This window comes from Neolamprologus brichardi, chromosome 6 (genome assembly GCF_056152115.1).
Source record: "Neolamprologus brichardi isolate AB-2024 chromosome 6, ASM5615211v1, whole genome shotgun sequence".
In the NCBI taxonomy this organism is placed as follows: Eukaryota; Metazoa; Chordata; class Actinopteri; order Cichliformes; family Cichlidae; genus Neolamprologus; species Neolamprologus brichardi.
In genome coordinates, this window is record NC_142109.1 from 27,503,795 (window position 1) to 27,521,872 (window position 18,078).

The following is an 18,078-nucleotide window of genomic DNA, read 5'->3' on the forward strand; positions in this document are numbered from 1 at the left end:
ATTATCGCATTTTTGACAGTGACAACAGAAACTATGTAGACTAGCTTTGAGATTATGGCACAGTCTTATGTTTGGATCATGTTTCACAGATGCTACCATTAACTAATGGTTCTATCTTAAATATGATCAATCTTTCGCTCTCCGTGTATTTATACACCACTACAGAGTAGAGTATAAATTCAATAACCAGTAACTGGATTTAATCAACAGTAACAAGTTTGAAACTTCGTCTCTCTCCGATGTGTCTTCCTCTGCTCTCTTCTCTTTCCACTCATTAAACTGAATTGAAAATATGTTTCTAACTTAGTGAGGATATGCGATATATGACTTTTTTTTCAACGATTAAAATGATCATTCGTGATTTTTTTTACAGGCACGTGCTAACATGATGCACAAACACCGGTGTGGACGTGCCGCTGTGCGCGTCTTCCTGCCTCCCCTCCTCCATTGAACGCAGCACGCCTTCTGATTGGCGGAAACTAGCAGGAAGAGAGGAAGAGGACTCAAATCTTGAGAGCTGTCAAACTGGGCTACTCGCTAACCTTCCATCACTCGAGCTCACATTTAGCAATCACCGGCCTGTTGCTTTGTAGGAACTTTTGGGGTTTCGGGGAAGTCCGGTTAAATCTGAGACCGTTGCTTCTGCTGCCTTTTACGAGGAGTCACTTTCCCCGAAGTTCCCGGAAATACAGCGTAGAGGACATTGGTGTGAGGATGGCTGCGTACAAGATTGTGCTGATCCGCCATGGAGAGAGCTGCTGGAACCAGGAGAACCGCTTCTGCGGCTGGTTCGACGCGGACCTGAGCGAGACCGGGGAGCAGGAGGCAAAGAGGGGAGGACAGGCCTTGAAAGGTACGGTATCAGAAAATGTCAAGGCCAAATCGGGCTTTCTCTCGGTCACTGGATTAAGCCACAGCAAGCCGGTGCTTACGCAACTTTGTTGAATGGGGAAACCGGTGGTAGGCCCAGTGCGGCGGAAGGGATGGAGTCATTTCACGGGTTGTCCCGCAGTCTGCTGGACCACACGGTCACTGCTTCAAATTAAATGCTACTGGAGTTTTTTTTCCATTAGCTTCTCTCCCACCAGGGCAGACGGTTTGGCGCCTCCTGCAGCAATATAGCCTATAATTTTCATTCAAAGAAAGCAATTCTTATTTGTGGTGTTCTTTAACCACAGAAGTATTTTGGAGAGTCATAATATAATTAATTTAGTCTCTGACGATCTTAAGTGTGTTTGTATTTATCAAAAAAAAAATAATCCACAGCTTTTAGAAATGAGCATTAATTGAAACTGGAGCATAAAACCAGGCCAAAGATGCTTTTGTTTCCAGAGGGCAGAATATTACTGTTTGCTGAGTCATTGTGCTGGATACACACACACACACACACACACACACACACACACACACTCCTGCTGTTTTATTTATGACCTAAAAATCCCAAACAGGCACATCTTGCAGTGTTACGTCTGCCAGTGCCTTGCGGCCCCTGATCAAGAAAAATCACATGCAACTGTTAAAAGAAGGGCAATAAAACATGAAGGTATCTATTATTTGATCCTGTGAACGGTAGCTGCAGTAGTATTCCTTCATGAAAAATATGATAAACTGTTTTGAAATACACGTCTCAAAATGTCATCTCTGTTTCCCCTCAGATGCTGGCTATGAGTTTGACATTTGCTACACATCTGTCCTAAAGAGGGCCATCCGCACTCTGTGGTTTGTCCTGGATAGCATCGACCAGATGTGGCTGCCCGTCCACCGGACCTGGCGCCTCAACGAGCGTCACTATGGTGGTCTGACTGGGCTGAACAAGGCTGAAACGGCAGCCAAACACGGGGAAGCCCAGGTCAAGATCTGGAGGCGTTCTTTTGACATTCCTCCCCCACCTATGGATGAGGGACATGACTATTATCAGACCATAAGCAAGGTAACAGCTCGGGGAAATTGGGACAACATGACTCTTTTTGTTATTGCATCAATGTAACCCTGTGTTGCTGAAACTATTTTGACAACACCGACTTCTACTTTTTCCTGTAGGACCGACGTTATGCTGACCTGACAGAGGACCAGCTCCCTAGCTGTGAGAGTCTTAAGGACACCATTGCTCGGGCACTTCCTTTCTGGAACGAGGAGATCGTGCCACAGATCAAAGAAGGAAAGAGGGTGCTGATTGCTGCCCATGGCAACAGTCTCCGCGGCATTGTCAAGCACCTGGAGGGTAAGGAGTAGAGGAGAAACTTGTGAAACATTTCTCAGCACTAAAAACACCTTTCAGTGTTATTTCACTTACTATGAGTCAACAATGAATTGGGGGTAACTGCTAAACCTTCATAAAGGCCAACATTTGATCCATCCATTTGGGTTTTAGGGAAGTCAGAAATTAACTTATAGACAAGAGCGTAGAGTTATTAGCTGTTGCAGTGGGTTAACTAGCAGATTGTTATTGGTCTAGGTGGCCACATTCCTAATAGTGCAAACACCCAAGTTTATGACTGTGATAACCTGAGAGTTACACAGTGTTGTTTTTCTGAAATTATACCATAGAAGCATCTACTAAAAATCTCAGGCAAGTTCGAGTCCTGGTGACCTTGAACTCAAGGTCAGAGGTCACCAGGAGCAGCACCATAGGAGCAGCTATTAAATGTTTTTGAGTTTGAATCTGTGACCTTGAACTCAAAGTCAAGGTCATAGGTCACATTTTCTGAAAATCTTGTAAATGCAATAACTCAAGAAGGAAGTCCCCTAAGATTTTCAAATTGATCTAGTAGCAGGCTAAGGGATAGGCAGTATTTTGTGTTCCAAGCAGGTTTATTTTAGTTCTTAAGTTGTGAATTTTAATGTAACAGTTTAACAATCGTGTGTTTATCATACAAAGCTATCATCCGCTGTTACACATTTTAACGCGGTCTAAGGCAGCAGCAGCTACATGGAAATGAGTTACAGCTTCGTGTCTGTCATTGTTTCATAGGTATGTCAGAGGAGGCCATTATGGAGCTGAACCTGCCAACAGGCATCCCCATCGTGTATGAGCTGGACAAGAACCTGAAGCCTATTGGACCCATGCAGTTCCTGGGAGATGAGGAGACTGTAAAGAAAGCCATGGAAGCTGTAGCTGCTCAGGGCAAAGCCAAGAAATAGACTTGTCCTTCCTTTGGGAGTAAAGATCAATCATCTGCTTTTTTTTTTTTTTTCTTTCCCCATCAAGTTGTGAAAGGGTCATTTACTGTTTGTGTCATCGCAGACTTGAGCACAGGTAGACACACAATGTGCACTTTATCTTAATACCACCCATTTTTCACAAAAATGTACAATCTGATGTTTAATTTGACTGCTCTTTACTTTGTTACATACTGAAACACACATTTCATTATTAGACTGTGGATATAAGTTGTAATGTGGTTTAAGCACTGACCAAATATAAATTAGGGACCAGCAAACACACTACCCCAGCAGAGGTCCAAGTATTCTTTCCAATTTACAGTCCATGTAGATGAAGCGCAGCGGAAGCAGGAAAAACCTGCAGTTACACTGGCTATGTTAAAGAATGAGCAGACTTGCTCTAGACTGCTGAATATTGTTTGCTGTGGCATTGTGCTTAAAAATTAATAAATGTTGTAAGTCATTATGCAGTGTACTGTGTGTGATGTCATTTTTTTCCAGAACAACTGCACTTTTTTTAAAAAAATATATGGTAACTGAGAAATTTGTCTCAGTAAAAGGCAAATATTGAAATGCACTTTATCCGGTTGCCACACTAAGTAAATGCAATTAGCAGAAATGAAAAGTTTGTTTTAATTGCCTTATGTGATAGTCCTTGTATTCACACTTTTCTATCACAGTAACTGCTACTTCAGCAGCTGTTCTGTTGGTTAAACACATTTGTATTTCTTGTATGCATCCATAGATCAACACGTTTCACATGAGACTCTGATAACGAGTTTTGCAACCAATCGAAAATGTGAGAGATTGTTTTAGTTTGTGGGATGGGGGGGCAAGTTTTTTTTTTCCCGAAGGTTTGAGATGCACCTTAACAGAGGACATGATTATTTTGAAGAAATGGCTCCTTGGTGGCAATTTTCCGATTATATGATGTTTTAAAAACCATGCTCAGATAAACAGATTTTCAATTAAAGAATCTACAATTTAATTTACATTGTAGGGAAGTAATAAACCTAGTACATCCCAATACTGTAAGTAGCTAACTTTCATAATAGAGGTGGGTAGATTGATACCAATATCGATCGTGTCAATAAGAATGGTGTCAGATACTTTAGAATCAGATTGCTACCAAAATCTGCAGTATCTCACTGAAGTATTTCATAATTATCTGACCATATATAACGTATTCAATCATATAGTAATGCACACATTGCATGTACCCGCCCATGTGTGGCTCAACAATCATGGCGGATCAACGCATTTTATTCCGCTGACGCTAGTGACTCTGACCAATCAGAATCTTCCCGAGCCCTTCGTCCTAACCAATAGGCTGCCTACGTACACCTCTCGAAAACATGTCGCCGATGAAGCTGTGCGTTCCCGGTAAGTCCCGTAATTTTGTCTCTAAAAGCGTTTAAAAACTAAATATGCTGGTGTGTAGATTGTATTTTGGGATATGTAAACAGATTTAACAGCTTTAGCGTCATTTTCTATTAGAAAAGGAAGTTAAACTGCATTCTGAGCGTGCGAAACCCTGGTGATTATTTCCAGCTGCCATGCGTGGAGTGGGCTTTGGCTTCCAGTACTTGTAACGCGGTTGTAACTTATTTTATAATCAATCACCTGTTGGATCAGCTGACTGTCAGATGGAGTCGGGTTTTCAGGTCTACCGTATCATGGTCTTTTACCGTATTTGCAGGGCTGTGAGTTATTGACTTTGGCTTTCCACTGCTGATGAGATCTGATCCGCAGCCCTGCCCATCTCCTCGGGCAAGATAACGCATTCCTAAGGTTTGTTTTGTCACACCCGTGGGAAAGCCGCATGTCTATCCGGCGCATGGCAGTAGTGAACCTTAAACGAGTTGTCAGCAGGAGTAGCATTTAATTTCATTCTAATTACGGTTGAAAGAGCACAAAGTAGCAAGATAATTAATTGCAGTGCAAGAAAAATGAAGGGTAGTAATGTGTCACATGACATAAATTGTTTTGTGTTTTAATCTTATTGTCCATGATGTGTTTTGTGCTTAAGGGTTGCAGATACATTGTTAGTCCCACAATGCTGTTACATCAAAGCATCCTCAGTTAGTCTCTCAGTTTCAGTTAGCAGATGATAACCAAAATAAGGGAAACTATTATTATTGTTATTATTATTAGTTAAATATTATATAGTCTATGTTCACCATTGTAACACAATATTCTGTTACAATGCTGGATGCTTATATTAAACATGGACAAAGTTTTAAATAATGATATGTACAGATCATCCCTGTAAGCCAGTAGCTCAGTTTCAGTTTTTTTTTTTTTTTCTACTTTTGGATCTTTGTTATGTCCTCAAGAGAGGGAGGATGTTCAATCTGTTTGTGAAGTCAGTCAGATAAAGATGGTTGATGGAGATGTGAAAGGGCTGGGTTCGGATATGGAGCAAAGCCCAGTATAAGATAAAGATTATTTTTGGTGATGACTCATGCAACGATGTTTTTATTTTAGTTCTTTTTTTTAGAAGGAACAGTGCATCTCCAGAACCCAAACACTAACACAACATCTATGTCTTTTTGTTTGTACTTAGGTGACAAACTATGCAGCGCAGAAGACTGTATTCCTGGCACAGGAGTATACCTGCGACATGGCTACATATACTCGTCACTAGCAGGCTATGTGCTCAGGAAGAATGAGGGAGAGGAGGTAAGGGGTGTGGGTAAGACAGGGGAGGGGAAAGTTTGTTCAGCAGTGAGACAAGTACAAATGCCAGACTAAAGGTATTTTTGCAATGTCTGTTGACGTGAGTGAGCTGAACTAGTTTTGTTAATGTCTAAAGTGATTTGTACATCATATGGATAACTTCTACTGGGATTATTTTGTCTCCTTAGTTACCAGTGATTTCAGTTGTGAGGGAAACAGAAACACAACTGCTGCCAGATGTAGGCGCAATAGTCACCTGTAAGGTATGCAATAGAATAAGAAACTGTTACTATCGCTGGATGTTCTGAGTAAATAATTGTGCTCAGTTTACAATCTGTTTTATTTATTTTTCATTTAACAGGTAACCAGCATCAATCCCAGATTTGCCAAAGTCCACATCCTTTATGTAGGTTCCACACCGCTGAAGGACCGCTTTAGAGGCACTATCAGGTAACCACAAAAACTGAGCCAGTTTTTGTCTAATATTATACTGGAGACTGTTCAGTACAATTCAGTTTTATTTATACAGAGTCAAATCACAATAACAGTTGCCTCAAGGCACTTTATATTGTAAGGTAAAGATCCTACAATAACACAAAGAAAACAGAAAACCCAACAATCATATGATTCCCTATAAGCAAGCACGTTGGCGATAGTGGGAAAGAAAAACTCCCCTTTAACAGGAAGAAACCTCCAGCAAAACCAGGCTCAGGAAGTGTGGCCAATAGGATAAGATGGGGACTGATTATTCCAGACCTTGTATGTGAGGAGCAGGATTTTGAATTCAATTCTGGATTTAACAAGTAGCCAATGAAGAGAAGCCAATATACGAGAAATATGATCTCTCTTTCTAGTCCATGCCAGTACTCTTGCTGCAGCAGTTTGTATTAACTGAAGGCTTTTCAGTAAGTTTTTAGGAAATCCTGATAATCACGAATTACAGTAGTCCAGCCTAGAAGTAATAAATGCATGAACTAGTTTTTCAGCATCAGTCTGAGACAGGATCTTTCTCATTTTGGAAATGGAAGAAAGGCGTCTTACATTTTTGTTTAATATGTGCATTGAAGGACATATCCTGGTCAAAAATAATGCCAAGATTCCTCACAGTGTTACTGGAGGCCACGGTAATGCTGTCCAGAGTGAGCATCTTTTAGATACTGTATTTCAAAGATTGTTAGGGCTGAGTACATTAATGCCACATTAATCATCCAGGTTTGTATGTCTTTAAGACATTCTTGTAGTTTAACAAATTGGTGTGTGCTATCTGGCTTAATAGATAAATGAATGAATAGATAAAGTCTAGTGTCATCTGTATAACAGCAGAAATGTATGCTATGTCTTCTAATGATACAGCCTATGGGAAGCATGTATAATGCAAACAGAATTCTAGAATGGAACCCTGTGGAACTCCATAGTTATTCTTCCTATCTGAAGAGGACTCTCATTTACATGAACAAATTGCAGTCTTTTAGATACGATTCAAACCGCTGCAGCGCAGGACCTTTAATACCTACAGCATGCTCTAACTGCTGTAAAAAATGTTATGGTCACAGAGATGTGTCCACTGTCAGAGGCCATAAGAAGCTCAATTGTAACCTTCACTAAAGCTGATTCTGTAAAGAAACTGTTAGAAATACCAGATAGGTAAGAATGAAGAAGCCTTTTTAAAGTTGCTGCTATCCTATGATTGGACTTAAATATACATAAAAATAGTAATTACTGCATCCAGAGTTTAAGATGAATTCAAAAACACTTTTTTTCTATTGTTTTTTTTTTTCTCAAAATGAAAATTAATCTCATTGTAATTCTCACCAGTACTTGCCCAGCTAGTCTTATTCAAATTCAAACCGATAAGTTGATTTAAAAACACGAAATAAACTCATTAAAGTCTCTACTTAAACTCCAATATATGTATGCCAAACTTTCAGACTGCTAATCACGTGAGATGGGCCTGAGGTGGCCAAAAGCAGGACCTGTTTTAACCCTCTGGGGCTCAAATTAAACTTTTTGTTGCTAATGCACAACCAAGTCCTGCAGTGGTACTTCTGAGTAAAAAAAACCTCATAAAATATGTATGTGGGGTAATCAGGTTGTTAGTTTTTAACTGTTGCAAATCGGCAACGCCTGCCTCGAGAGGGTTAAGGAGGTGGTTGTAGAAAATGAAGGTGGAGCAGTCGCATTGACAGCATTGCTAGACTCAGAATCAGCTCTAGGGTTGCTACAGGTTTCAAAATGATTATATTGTCGAGCAAGTTTTGAAAGTAATTTTAACAGAAGTATTTTCTTTCATTTCGCTTTGCTGAGCGAGATGCTTATAGCCGCCACTGTACAGATCTAAGTCCAGCGTGAGGCAGGGTTTTATGGACATAATATTCTGGCCTAAACACAAACTCACTCTCCCTTTCTCTACAGAAAAGAAGATGTGCGTGCAACAGAGAAAGACAAGGTCTGTTTGAATTCCACTTTTCCACTCACATCTTTCATTAGTTTCTTCTGCATGTAATAATTTTTATTAAAATAAGGTGACATGTTTATTGGTAACCGTTTTTCTTTCTTGTTACAGGTAGAGACATACAAAAGCTTCAGACCCGGTGACATCGTCTTGGCAAAAGTTGTATCCTTCACATTATTATGCCGTCACTGGTGGTTTTGAACATTTACATAATTGTGGACTCTGAATTCATTCCCCAGGCTGAGACTGTCAACACCAAGTTTTTCTTTTTTCGTTTCTAAATGTGCTTGAGGGAGAATATTTGTCACAGTCAAAATAACTCCTGTGCCAAAAATGTTAATAAGAGTGAACAATGGATGACTGGAAAGTATGCAGGTCATATGTAACTTTTATTTCTTCCTGGAAACACATCAGGTCACCAAGACACGGCTTAAAAAACAAAAACAAAATGTGATGTGTAACATGTAAACGTTTCATCAACTGCCTTTACAAATTCACCTTTCCATTTCTGGAATAAGAATTTTTAAATCCTGATTTGTATCCATTGATAAACCTTGACGTGACTGTGTCAGATTTCTCTTGGTGATGTTCAGTCTAACTACCTGTTGACAACAGCAGAAAATGAACTGGGAGTGGTCGTTGCACACAGTGAAGCAGGTAAATATCAAATGCATAAAATGGCCATTGGCCTTGAAGCGCTGGAGAATTCCAGCACCATGCTGCACAGAATACTAACACCCTGTTGGACCACAAGGTGGTGCTATCTGATGGATTATCTTTCTACAGAAAAGCATTTGTTAGGTTTGTTATTGCCACTTGAAGACTGTGACAACACATGTGAGAAACATGTATCAGTCTTCTTTTAAACTACCACTGCTTTTTGCAGAATTATAATTGTGCCTAAGTATCAAAATGTCTGATTCACTAATCTGTTTGCTATGAAGCAATTTATTGTCGGTTAATAATGTAATCTTGATGTATTTTTTTCACTCTGTTTTTCTGTATCCCAGGTGCTCAGATGGTTCCCATCAGCTGGTGTGAGATGCAGTGCCCACTTACGCACGCCAAAGAGTTCCGTAAAGTAGCGCGAGTGCAGCCCGAGTACCTACAAGCATGAGAGTCTGGAAATTCCTTCCTATCACAAGGAACCATCATCACAAGGAACGCACAACCCCGCCCATCTGCCCTTCAGTCACTCCTGTCAAGTAGCTTTCCAGCTCTGTTTTTCGATACTATCTGAGTAATGATTCACAGATTACTTCTGGTTTCGCGTGTCTTAAGTGTTTTGCAAAAAGCTATCTTTCATCTGTCCATGCTGTTTATTTAGTCATCTTTTCATTGTGTTGGATGAAAACCACTGAACAGAACAACTTAGAAAAAAAGTGGTTAAATTCCAAACAATAGCAGGTGTTGTTAAATCCACATGCCAGAAATGTGGGTGTGAAAAATTGCCTTTAAATTTTCTGACGGCAATCATATTAGAACTGTATCAGTTCACTCAAAATGTTGCATTGCAGCTGCCAAACTGTCACAAACCTGAAAACCAAATTGAGCAACTAGCCAGATGCAGGAGTCACTTAGTTTTACTGTTAAGTATTACAGTTAGAAATGTGGCAGGTCATCGGGTTGGTTAGTCGATAAATGGATGGATCTTTGACGTAAAGACAAAACTGGACTCTTTTATATCCATTTTATATCTGGAGAGGTGAGAAAAGGGACCCTGATCCAACCAGAAATACTACATAGGTAGCAATGTAGTTTTTCTGCTGAGATATCCATGCAACTAACCTGATTGGCCACGTTCATAGAAGTGAAAGACTTTGAGCTGAAAAGACTCTGAGCTCTTTTTTTTTTTTTTGTTCCTTTAAAACTTTTCAGTTTCTAGTAAAATAAATGTGATTAAAAGAAATGGAATACTGAAGTACTGCATACGATAGTCAGATATTTTTGATTTCCAGCATATTAACTCAAAGATTATAAGCGAAATACAAGAAAGCAGTAATACTAACATTTTCTTTGATATATACTGGACTTCTCTTATTCTTTCTTTACTGTACAGAAGATGTGCAAGAATGAAATAAAGCGACTATCCAAACCATCTGTGCAAGGTTTCCTCTTTACACACATTCATAAGATCACAATGAGAATTTTGATTATTTCCACATTGCTTTGCAAATTAAAATCATTTGACAATTATTATATTCTGTGTTTTACAATTTTGTGGCCCATCCTTTTGTAAACAGACCATTAATACATTTAACTCAATATATTCTAACCGAACTCTTTCTCAGGTACACCATGCTGGCACTGGGTTCATCACCCCTTTTGGCTTAAATGCTTTAATTCCTTTTCACATAGAATCTACAAGATGTTCAAACCGTTCCTCAGAGTTTGGTTAATGTTAACATGACATCATCACGAAGTTTCTTCAGATTTCTCTGCTGCACATCCATGATGGTGAATGTGTCATCCCGAAGGTGCTCTTTTGGATTGAGTTCTGGAAATGTTCAAGAATCCAGCTGAGATTATTTTAATTTTGTGACATGGTGTGCTAGCCTGGTGTTATCTTTGTACACTCTGATCATAAAGGGTTGGACATGGTCAACAATACTCAGTTGGTACTATGAGGCCCAAAATGTGCCAAGAAATTATTTCCCCACACTGTTACACCATCACATTCAACCTGAGCCACTGATACAAGAGAGGATGGATCTCTGCTTTCATGTGGTTTACTCCAGATTCTGACCGGTAGTGACTGTCTGGGTAGGATTCAACATCTTGTGGATTTAAATGCACTTATATATACCTCAGTTGTAACAATTGGTTATTTGAGTTACTGCTGCCTGCAGCAAGAACCAACAAAACATTTTCACCTAGATCTGCCACTCACTGAATACTTCTGTTTTTCTGCACCATTCTCTGTAAATCTGAAGAGATGCAGGAAATGTTATGCAGGGAAATTCCACGTCATTCCCATAAATGATCACGTCACTCAACATCACTCCTTCCTCATTCTGATGTGCTGTTTGAACTTCAGCAGGTGCCGTGACCATGTTTGCATGCATAAATGCGTTGAGTCGTTTCCATGTGATCTGCTGATTAGATATAGTTGCATTAGACAGTCAAGTGTATCTAACAAAGTAATCAGTAAGTGTAGATGTCTCATTGTGATCTTTCCCCAAACTTATGTGTTTCACTATTTTACAAAGTAAACAGTAATCCTTAATCTATATAAAATCCCACAAACTGTTATAAAATAATGAGCTGCTCACACATTAAACCGGCTGCTTGTTTTCCAGCTGTTGGAGAAATGTTTAATATACAGTATATACAACTAACGATGTGTTTCTTTTTTTCACCAGTGTACATTTTACTTTCTGCAGGATCAATTCTACAGTAAAGCTGATTAAAAGAAAAAGTGTGCCAATTAAAACACTATGTACAAAAGCTTTGTAAAACCAAATCTTCACTTGTCAATCATCAAAGCGAACTGATCGACATGTATTGATATCAATTGAAAATTTCTTATTGGACGGTGCAGTAAACCCAAGTCCCGACCCCCTGTTATTAAAGTCCATTCTGCGCGAGTGGGCTCGTTCAAACTCCCCCAGAAGGCCTTGCTGCAACTGCTGCTGTGCATCCTTCCCTAGTGCCATATTTGCTCCACCAGTGCTCGTCGCCGCTGGCTGGAAACCCTTTTTAAAGCCCCCCATCAACCGGAGGAACTTCTGCTGTTGTTCAGAGCTGTTGAACTGCGCCGTGCTCCACTGACCCAAACCCTGCAGAACAGAAACAAAAGTTCATAAACATTAGAAATGCATTCAGGAGTAAAGTTTCCACATTTAAGAACCTTCTTCTGCTTGAAGACTATAATTCTGTCTTAGGCTACGTCCACGGGTATTTTTGAAAACGGAGATTTTCCGTTTTCGTTTTAAAAAATAATCCCATCCACACGTAAAAAACGCTGCTAGGATCATCTACTGGTCAGAAGGTTGGTGGTTCGATTCCTGTCTTCCCCCCTTCCCCTAGCTTCCCCTGGGCAAGATACTAACCCCAAATTGCTCTCCGATGCATCCATCGGAGTATGAGTGTGTGTGAATATTAGCTATAAAGCACTTAGAAAAATGTGCTTGTGTGAATGGGTGAATGCACAAGTTGTGTAAAGCGCTTTGAGTGCTCAGATGAGTAGAAAAGCGCTATATAAGAACCAGTCCATTTACCACAGCTACATGCTGTGACAAACAAGTGCTTCTTCATTTAAAGGCATTTAAGACACGGGGAGATTGCAAACAACAAAACAAAAACAAAACAAACAACACTAATACCGACCGTAGGTTTGACTGTTTTGTCAGGTTGAGAGGCCTTGTCGATCTCCATTTGTAAAGCCTGTCTTCTTTCCTTTAAGACAAAAACAAACAAAACAATCATTAAACTGCACTGCATAAAACACAAAAAGCATTCTGATTTGCTTAGCTCTGGTAAACTCATTTTACATCGTGGGCCACATACAACCCACTTTGAGCTTAAGTTAAAATACCCTTTCTGACAGTGTAAAGATATTTAACTGCACATTTGATCTCTGAGATATCTCAATATATGAGGAAGAAGAGTAATTTAAACATTTTGTCTCCGCTTTTCAAGATGATAAAAAAATGCTGCTCCTGTAATTATAAAGTGGAATTTTTTTTTGTTGATTCCCAGAAAATTTCCTATTTTTGTAATTTATTTTTACTGTGGACACGCTTAAAACCAGACACCTATAGTAGACAGTGAAAACCCCCCATTAAAAAACAGTAACATTTCTGTCATTTAACTATCTATGACTTTATTACTGCAGTATGAATCTATTTATCCATCTTTATTTATAAAGCACTTTAAAACAACCACAGCTGACACAAAATGGTGTACATTGGAACTAAATAATAAAAATACATAAGATTTAAATAAAAAACACATTTAAAAAAGCTCAAATAATTAAAACAAAAGCTAAAAAAAGAAAAGAAAAAAAAAGAAAAAGTGTTTTAAATCGAGTTTTAAAAGTAGACAGTGAAGGGGCCTCTCCACCTGCAGAGGCGACTGGGCACGATAGAAAAAGCCCAGTCGCCTCTGCGCTTCCTACTGGATCTTGGTCAGCTGACCTGAGACACTGACAGGATGTGCAGAGATCAGGAAGGTGGGGCAAGATTGTGAAAGGATTTAAAAACAAACGTGAGAATTTTAAAATGAACTCTAAAAGACACAGGCAGCCTGTGCAGCGAGGCCAGGACAGGGGTGCAGCTGCATTGTGAACCAGCTGCAGACGCGAAAGTAATGACCCACTGACACAGTGGTCAGTGACGTCAGACAGAAACTACGGTTTAACAACTTGAATGAATGTGTTTCCTTTGACCTTACGTGATATATGTCACATCTATCTCTACTTTTAAGATTAGGCTTAAAACGTTCCTTTTTGCTAAAGCATATAGTTAGGGCCAGACCAGGTGACCCTGAATCCTCCCTTAGTTATGCTGCAATAGACGTAGGCTGCCGGGGGATTCCCATGATGCATTGAGTTTTTCCTTTCCAGTCACCTTTCTCACTCACTATGTATTAATAGACCTCTCTGCATTGAATCATATCTGTTATTAACCTCTGTCTCTCTTCCACAGCATGTCTTTATCCTGTCTTCCTTCTCTCACCCCAACCGGTCGCAGCAGATGGCCGCCCCTCCCTGAGCCTGGTTCTGCCGGAGGTTTCTTCCTGTTAAAAGGTAGTTTTTCCTTCCCACTGTCGCCAAAGTGCTTGCTCATAGGGGGTCATATGATTGTTGGGTTTTTCTCTGTATCTATGAAGCGCCTTGAGGCGACTTTTGTTGTGATTTGGCGCTATATAAATAAAATCGAATTGAACTGAATTGAATCTTGCCCATAGTACATAATAATGTCCCTCAGGGAATGTTTGATGCGACAAGGGCTGTTAATATAAAAGTGGCCTGTAGAAGAACAGTGTTTCATGAATTTCTGAAGGACTACGTGCATTTTGAAACATGCCAATTCCTGATTATGGCAATAAGTTTCCCACATCAATCTATGGAGAGATAACGAGAGCTCTGTTGACCTGATTGATGGTGATCTCATCAGTGTTTCCACTCCTCTCTGACAGGAAAACCACGTCCACTTGGGGAGACTCCTGAAACTACAGTTCATAAAAAGCTCATACACTATTCATACCATTCAAATAAAAAGCATCCAGGCACACTGCTAACAACCTGAGAGAAGCGCACTCACCTCTGGGTCTTCCCGTTCTTGTTTGATGTTTTTCTTCTTTTTAACAACAGGTTTAACTCCAGAGTCGCTCGTGCGTTGCACCTTAGCAGAGCTCTTTTTCTTTTTGCTTTTCTTTTTGTCACCAGCTTCGCCACTCTGCTCATCCCCCTGAACCTCCTGTTTGTCTTCTTCCTCTTCACATTTGACCTTTTTTCTTTTCTTCTTCTTTGGCTCTTCTTCCTCTGCATTGGTAGACTCCACAGTAGCTATTTTACATTTACTCTTTTTTACCTTTTTCTTAAACTCTGTCGTTACTTCATCATCAGTAGCAACAATAACACTGTTTGTTGATTTCTCTTGCTTTTCACTTTTTCTAACTTTGTCTGATGCTGCTTTGCTCTTTTTGTTTTTGCCTTTAACCTCTGTTGTTTCTACTCCATTTTCTTCTTTAGTCTCAGTTTCTTTCTTTTTCTTCTTTTTTATTTTTACGTCCTCGTGTTCGATTTTTTCTAACTTTATGCCATTTTCAGCTGCTTTAGCTTTCTTTATTGTTGCTCCTTCCACAGTTAAAGGGCATTTTTGTTTTTTCTTCTTTTCCTTTCTTTGCCCTTCGGTCGCCTCTGCGCTCATATCTAAAGCATGTTGCTTATCTTTCACTTTCTTGGGCAGATTGTCTTGTTCCACTTGCTTTTCTTCCTCCTCTTCCTTTACCATATTTTCTCGTTTTATTTGTGTAGACTTATTGTTTACGTTCTTCTTCTGTTTCTTATCCACTTCCTGCTCTTTTACTAAAGTATCTGCAGTTTCTACATAAGCCTCGCCATCAGCCAACACCTTATTTTTCTTCTTCTTTTCTTTAATTTTCACCTCCGTCTCCTCTGTGCTCATATCTAAAACCTGTTTTTTCCCTTTCTTGACTTTTTTGGGCAGAATATCTTTTCCCACTTGCTCCTCTTCCTGTTCTTCTTTCACCATGTTTCCTTGTTTAATTTGTGTAGACTTATTTTTTCCTTTTGTCTTCTTCTCTTTTTTTCCCACTTCCTCCTCTTTTACTAAATTCTGTGTAATTTCTCCTAGACTCTCACCATCTGCCAGCAGCCTCTTCTTCTTCTTCTTGGTGGTGACGTTTTGTCCATCAGTGACCTCAGAGTTATTGACATCATCCAGAGAATCTGTTTTCCTCTCCTTCTTTTTCTTATTTTCTTCCTTCTCACCATTTCCGTCCCAAGACCCGTCTTCGATCCCCACAGCATCAGCCATTTTGCCTTTCTTCTGTTCTTTTCTCACCTCTTTTAGGCTGAAATCATCAGCTTTTCCTTTTTTGTGTTTCTTCTCTTTCTTTATATTATTTTCCTCACTCTTCTCTTCCTCCATCTTCATTTTCATGATTTCTGTGTGCCTCTCCTCAGCTACAGGTCTCTTGCTTGACTGGTGAGAGAAAGTTCACTGTTACTTCACATTTCTATTCTGTGTTTGTGGAACAGTGAATGGCAGAGCAGTAAACACTAACCAAAGGTTTGGCTGGCTCTTTGGGTCGGGACTGCTGATCAATTTCTCTTTGAAGGGCCAGTCGCTTTGCCTGAAGAGAACCAATCAGAACTGGACATAAATATTTGTAATAAAAATGGACAACCCCACTGCAACACTGTTTTGTGTATTGGTTAGCAGGACACTTATTCCAATCTAAAAGTTTCATTGCAGATTTAAAATTCCGATCCAAATGTTTTTATTGTTCTGCTGCTACCTGACTATACATCTGATAAGAATATAGTAGATTAAGTAGTAAATAAGTATATTCTCCTCTTCGTCTGCAACAAATGTGGCATTATAAGTGTTGAAACAGACTGTTTAAGCTCAAAGTACAAATTTAGCAATGTTGGAATATAAGTCAAGCTGAGACCAAATTTCAAATGGAATACAGGACACAGCGAACAGTTAACTCAACATTGCGTTGGATTACTAATTCTAACGCTATAATTGTTAGATATGTGGCAGCTTATCGTCTCACAGCCTGACATGTGAAGTCTGACCTACAACCAATATTCAAGTCTGGATTACTTTGTCGTCTTGTAGCGTTAAGAAGTCAGAATAAGATATTCCGATTAGGTTGGATAATCAGTACCTGATCAATTGTGATTTCAATTGGCTTGTGACAGGACCTTTCAGAAACAAAAACTACGTCCTCATCGGAATCCGTCTGAAACATAAAAGGGAAATATCAGCATCCATTCAGACACATCTCTGAGCTAACCGGTCCATGGTCTCAAATATTTAGAAAAAAATGGAGTTAAAGCTTTACTAAAACACCAGTTATTGTGTTTGAATATGCACGTTAAAGGCAAACTAATATATATAATATATAACCAAACTAAGCGATTTGATTCAAGATAAGCTGACCAGGTTTATGCACAAAACGCTACAGGTAACTGGTCTCGTTAGCTTATTAGCCAACGGGAGCTTACAGTAAAAAAAAGTTAATCCGATCCAGAACTGAACAGTTTAATTAGTCAGACAATTACACTATTCTGGCACAAGCGCATCGGATATTGTAAAATACAAACTTCAAAAGCGATTTACTTACTTTGCACACTTTTACAATTCACGTGGGTAGCGTTTTACGTTCGCGACCCGGAAGTAGATTTTCCTCTTCCTGCTAGAGACGAGAAAGGAGTCCGTAGCAACGGAGGCGAGCGTACACGTAAGTGAGCTGTCAAACAGTTTGACAGTTGTTTAATTTTTAATTTTCACTGATTTTGTTTGTGTTAACCATCAACATTAAAACGATTAAAAAATATTAACTAAAATATGCACAATTTTCAATTGTAACCCAAGTAGGACCAAATTCAGAACTCATAATTACTTCGTCTTTATTTAAACAGACGTATGTAGTTAGATATATGATTTGCTTACGATAATGTTAAATACCCTCAAGTTATTATTGTCAGTGTCATTGAGGAAAGGTGACGAACCTATGCAAGTCAGCAACGCCTAACAGACGTCTCTTTGAAACATGTCTTGTGATTTGAGGCTGACTTTAAAGCACGATCTCACTTGAAACTTGCAAAATAAATAACAATGCTGTGTGTTTAAGGTTATTATGCATACCTTTTATAATGGGATTTCAGATAGGCTGTGTGTGCTGAATTTCTTGTACAGGTGGGAGAATTTTTTATGAAATTGCAAGGGGAGTGAGATGAGCCTAATGTGCCCCTGTCAAAGTTGTACTTCCCCCCTTTTTGGGTGACATTCCAGTATTGACAATACACTTGTGACAGCAGATAATATCATTGAGCTTCAAATGCACTTTGTTCATGACACAAATAACAGCTCAATTATTCCAAGCCACTTACTTACCACAGGGGAAGGATGCATTTTACACCAGATGTCCTTCCTAATGTAACCCTCCCATTTATTCAGGCTTGTGATCCCTGAGGCTGGGTTTGTGTTGAAAAAACAGGTATCTTTCAAAGCAGGATCCACAACTTAAACACATAGTTTGAGGAGAAATTTTGGGAGTTTGGCAGCGAAATCCTTGTTATT

The 18,078-nt window shown here is 39.4% G+C and overlaps 3 protein-coding genes across 4 annotated transcripts; 2 read left to right on the top strand and 1 right to left on the bottom strand.

Moving 5' to 3' along the window:
• Positions 1-456: 456 nt before the first annotated feature.
• On the top strand, positions 457-3,633 carry pgam1b (phosphoglycerate mutase 1b). Its single transcript, XM_087841976.1, has 4 exons — positions 457-853; positions 1,656-1,930; positions 2,041-2,221; positions 2,972-3,633. Exons 1-4 carry the CDS (start codon positions 715-717, stop codon positions 3,139-3,141), a joined length of 765 nt encoding a protein of 254 aa, XP_087698102.1. The 5' UTR covers positions 457-714; the 3' UTR covers positions 3,142-3,633.
• An 826-nt stretch (positions 3,634-4,459) lies between these two features.
• Positions 4,460-10,398, top strand: exosc1 (exosome component 1). The gene is made up of 8 exons (XM_006790732.3): positions 4,460-4,545; positions 5,729-5,844; positions 6,030-6,104; positions 6,203-6,291; positions 8,254-8,287; positions 8,405-8,455; positions 8,866-8,950; positions 9,304-10,398. Exons 1-8 carry the CDS (start codon positions 4,518-4,520, stop codon positions 9,408-9,410), a joined length of 585 nt encoding a protein of 194 aa, XP_006790795.1. The 5' UTR covers positions 4,460-4,517; the 3' UTR covers positions 9,411-10,398.
• A 1,185-nt stretch (positions 10,399-11,583) lies between these two features.
• Positions 11,584-17,189, bottom strand: knop1 (lysine-rich nucleolar protein 1). Of its 2 annotated transcripts, XM_006790731.2 has the most exons (7): positions 17,120-17,189; positions 16,661-16,735; positions 16,049-16,117; positions 14,560-15,966; positions 14,390-14,467; positions 12,623-12,691; positions 11,584-12,072 (listed from the first exon to the last, which is right to left on the bottom strand). In XM_006790731.2, the coding sequence occupies exons 4-7, from the start codon at positions 15,922-15,924 to the stop codon at positions 11,767-11,769; spliced, it is 1,818 nt and encodes a 605-aa protein (XP_006790794.2). In that variant the 5' UTR covers positions 15,925-15,966; positions 16,049-16,117; positions 16,661-16,735; positions 17,120-17,189; the 3' UTR covers positions 11,584-11,766. The 2 variants fall into 2 exon arrangements, with proteins under 2 accessions (XP_006790794.2, XP_087698721.1); XM_087842595.1 differs by lacking the exon at positions 17,120-17,189 and having other exon boundaries at positions 16,661-16,744.
• Between the last annotated feature and the right edge of the window lie 889 nt (positions 17,190-18,078).

Excerpts from the sequence above, each read along its gene's own strand:
- pgam1b (XM_087841976.1), top strand. The coding sequence starts at position 715 with ATGGCTGCGTACAAGATTGTGCTGATCCGCCATGGAGAGAGCTGCTGG. Across the intron at positions 854-1,655 it reads GGGAGGACAGGCCTTGAAAG|ATGCTGGCTATGAGTTTGAC; the intron begins GTACGGTATCAG and ends GTTTCCCCTCAG. Across the intron at positions 1,931-2,040 it reads ATTATCAGACCATAAGCAAG|GACCGACGTTATGCTGACCT; the intron begins GTAACAGCTCGG and ends TTTTTCCTGTAG.
- exosc1 (XM_006790732.3), top strand. The coding sequence starts at position 4,518 with ATGTCGCCGATGAAGCTGTGCGTTCCCG. Across the intron at positions 4,546-5,728 it reads GATGAAGCTGTGCGTTCCCG|GTGACAAACTATGCAGCGCA; the intron begins GTAAGTCCCGTA and ends GTTTGTACTTAG. Across the intron at positions 6,105-6,202 it reads GCGCAATAGTCACCTGTAAG|GTAACCAGCATCAATCCCAG; the intron begins GTATGCAATAGA and ends TTCATTTAACAG.
- knop1 (XM_087842595.1), bottom strand. The coding sequence starts at position 16,744 with ATGTTTCAGACGGATTCCGATGAGGACGTAGTTTTTGTTTCTGAAAGG. Across the intron at positions 15,967-16,048 it reads AAGAGCCAGCCAAACCTTTG|TCAAGCAAGAGACCTGTAGC; the intron begins GTTAGTGTTTAC and ends TTCTCTCACCAG. Across the intron at positions 12,692-14,389 it reads ATGAGATCACCATCAATCAG|GAAAGAAGACAGGCTTTACA; the intron begins GTCAACAGAGCT and ends TTTGTCTTAAAG.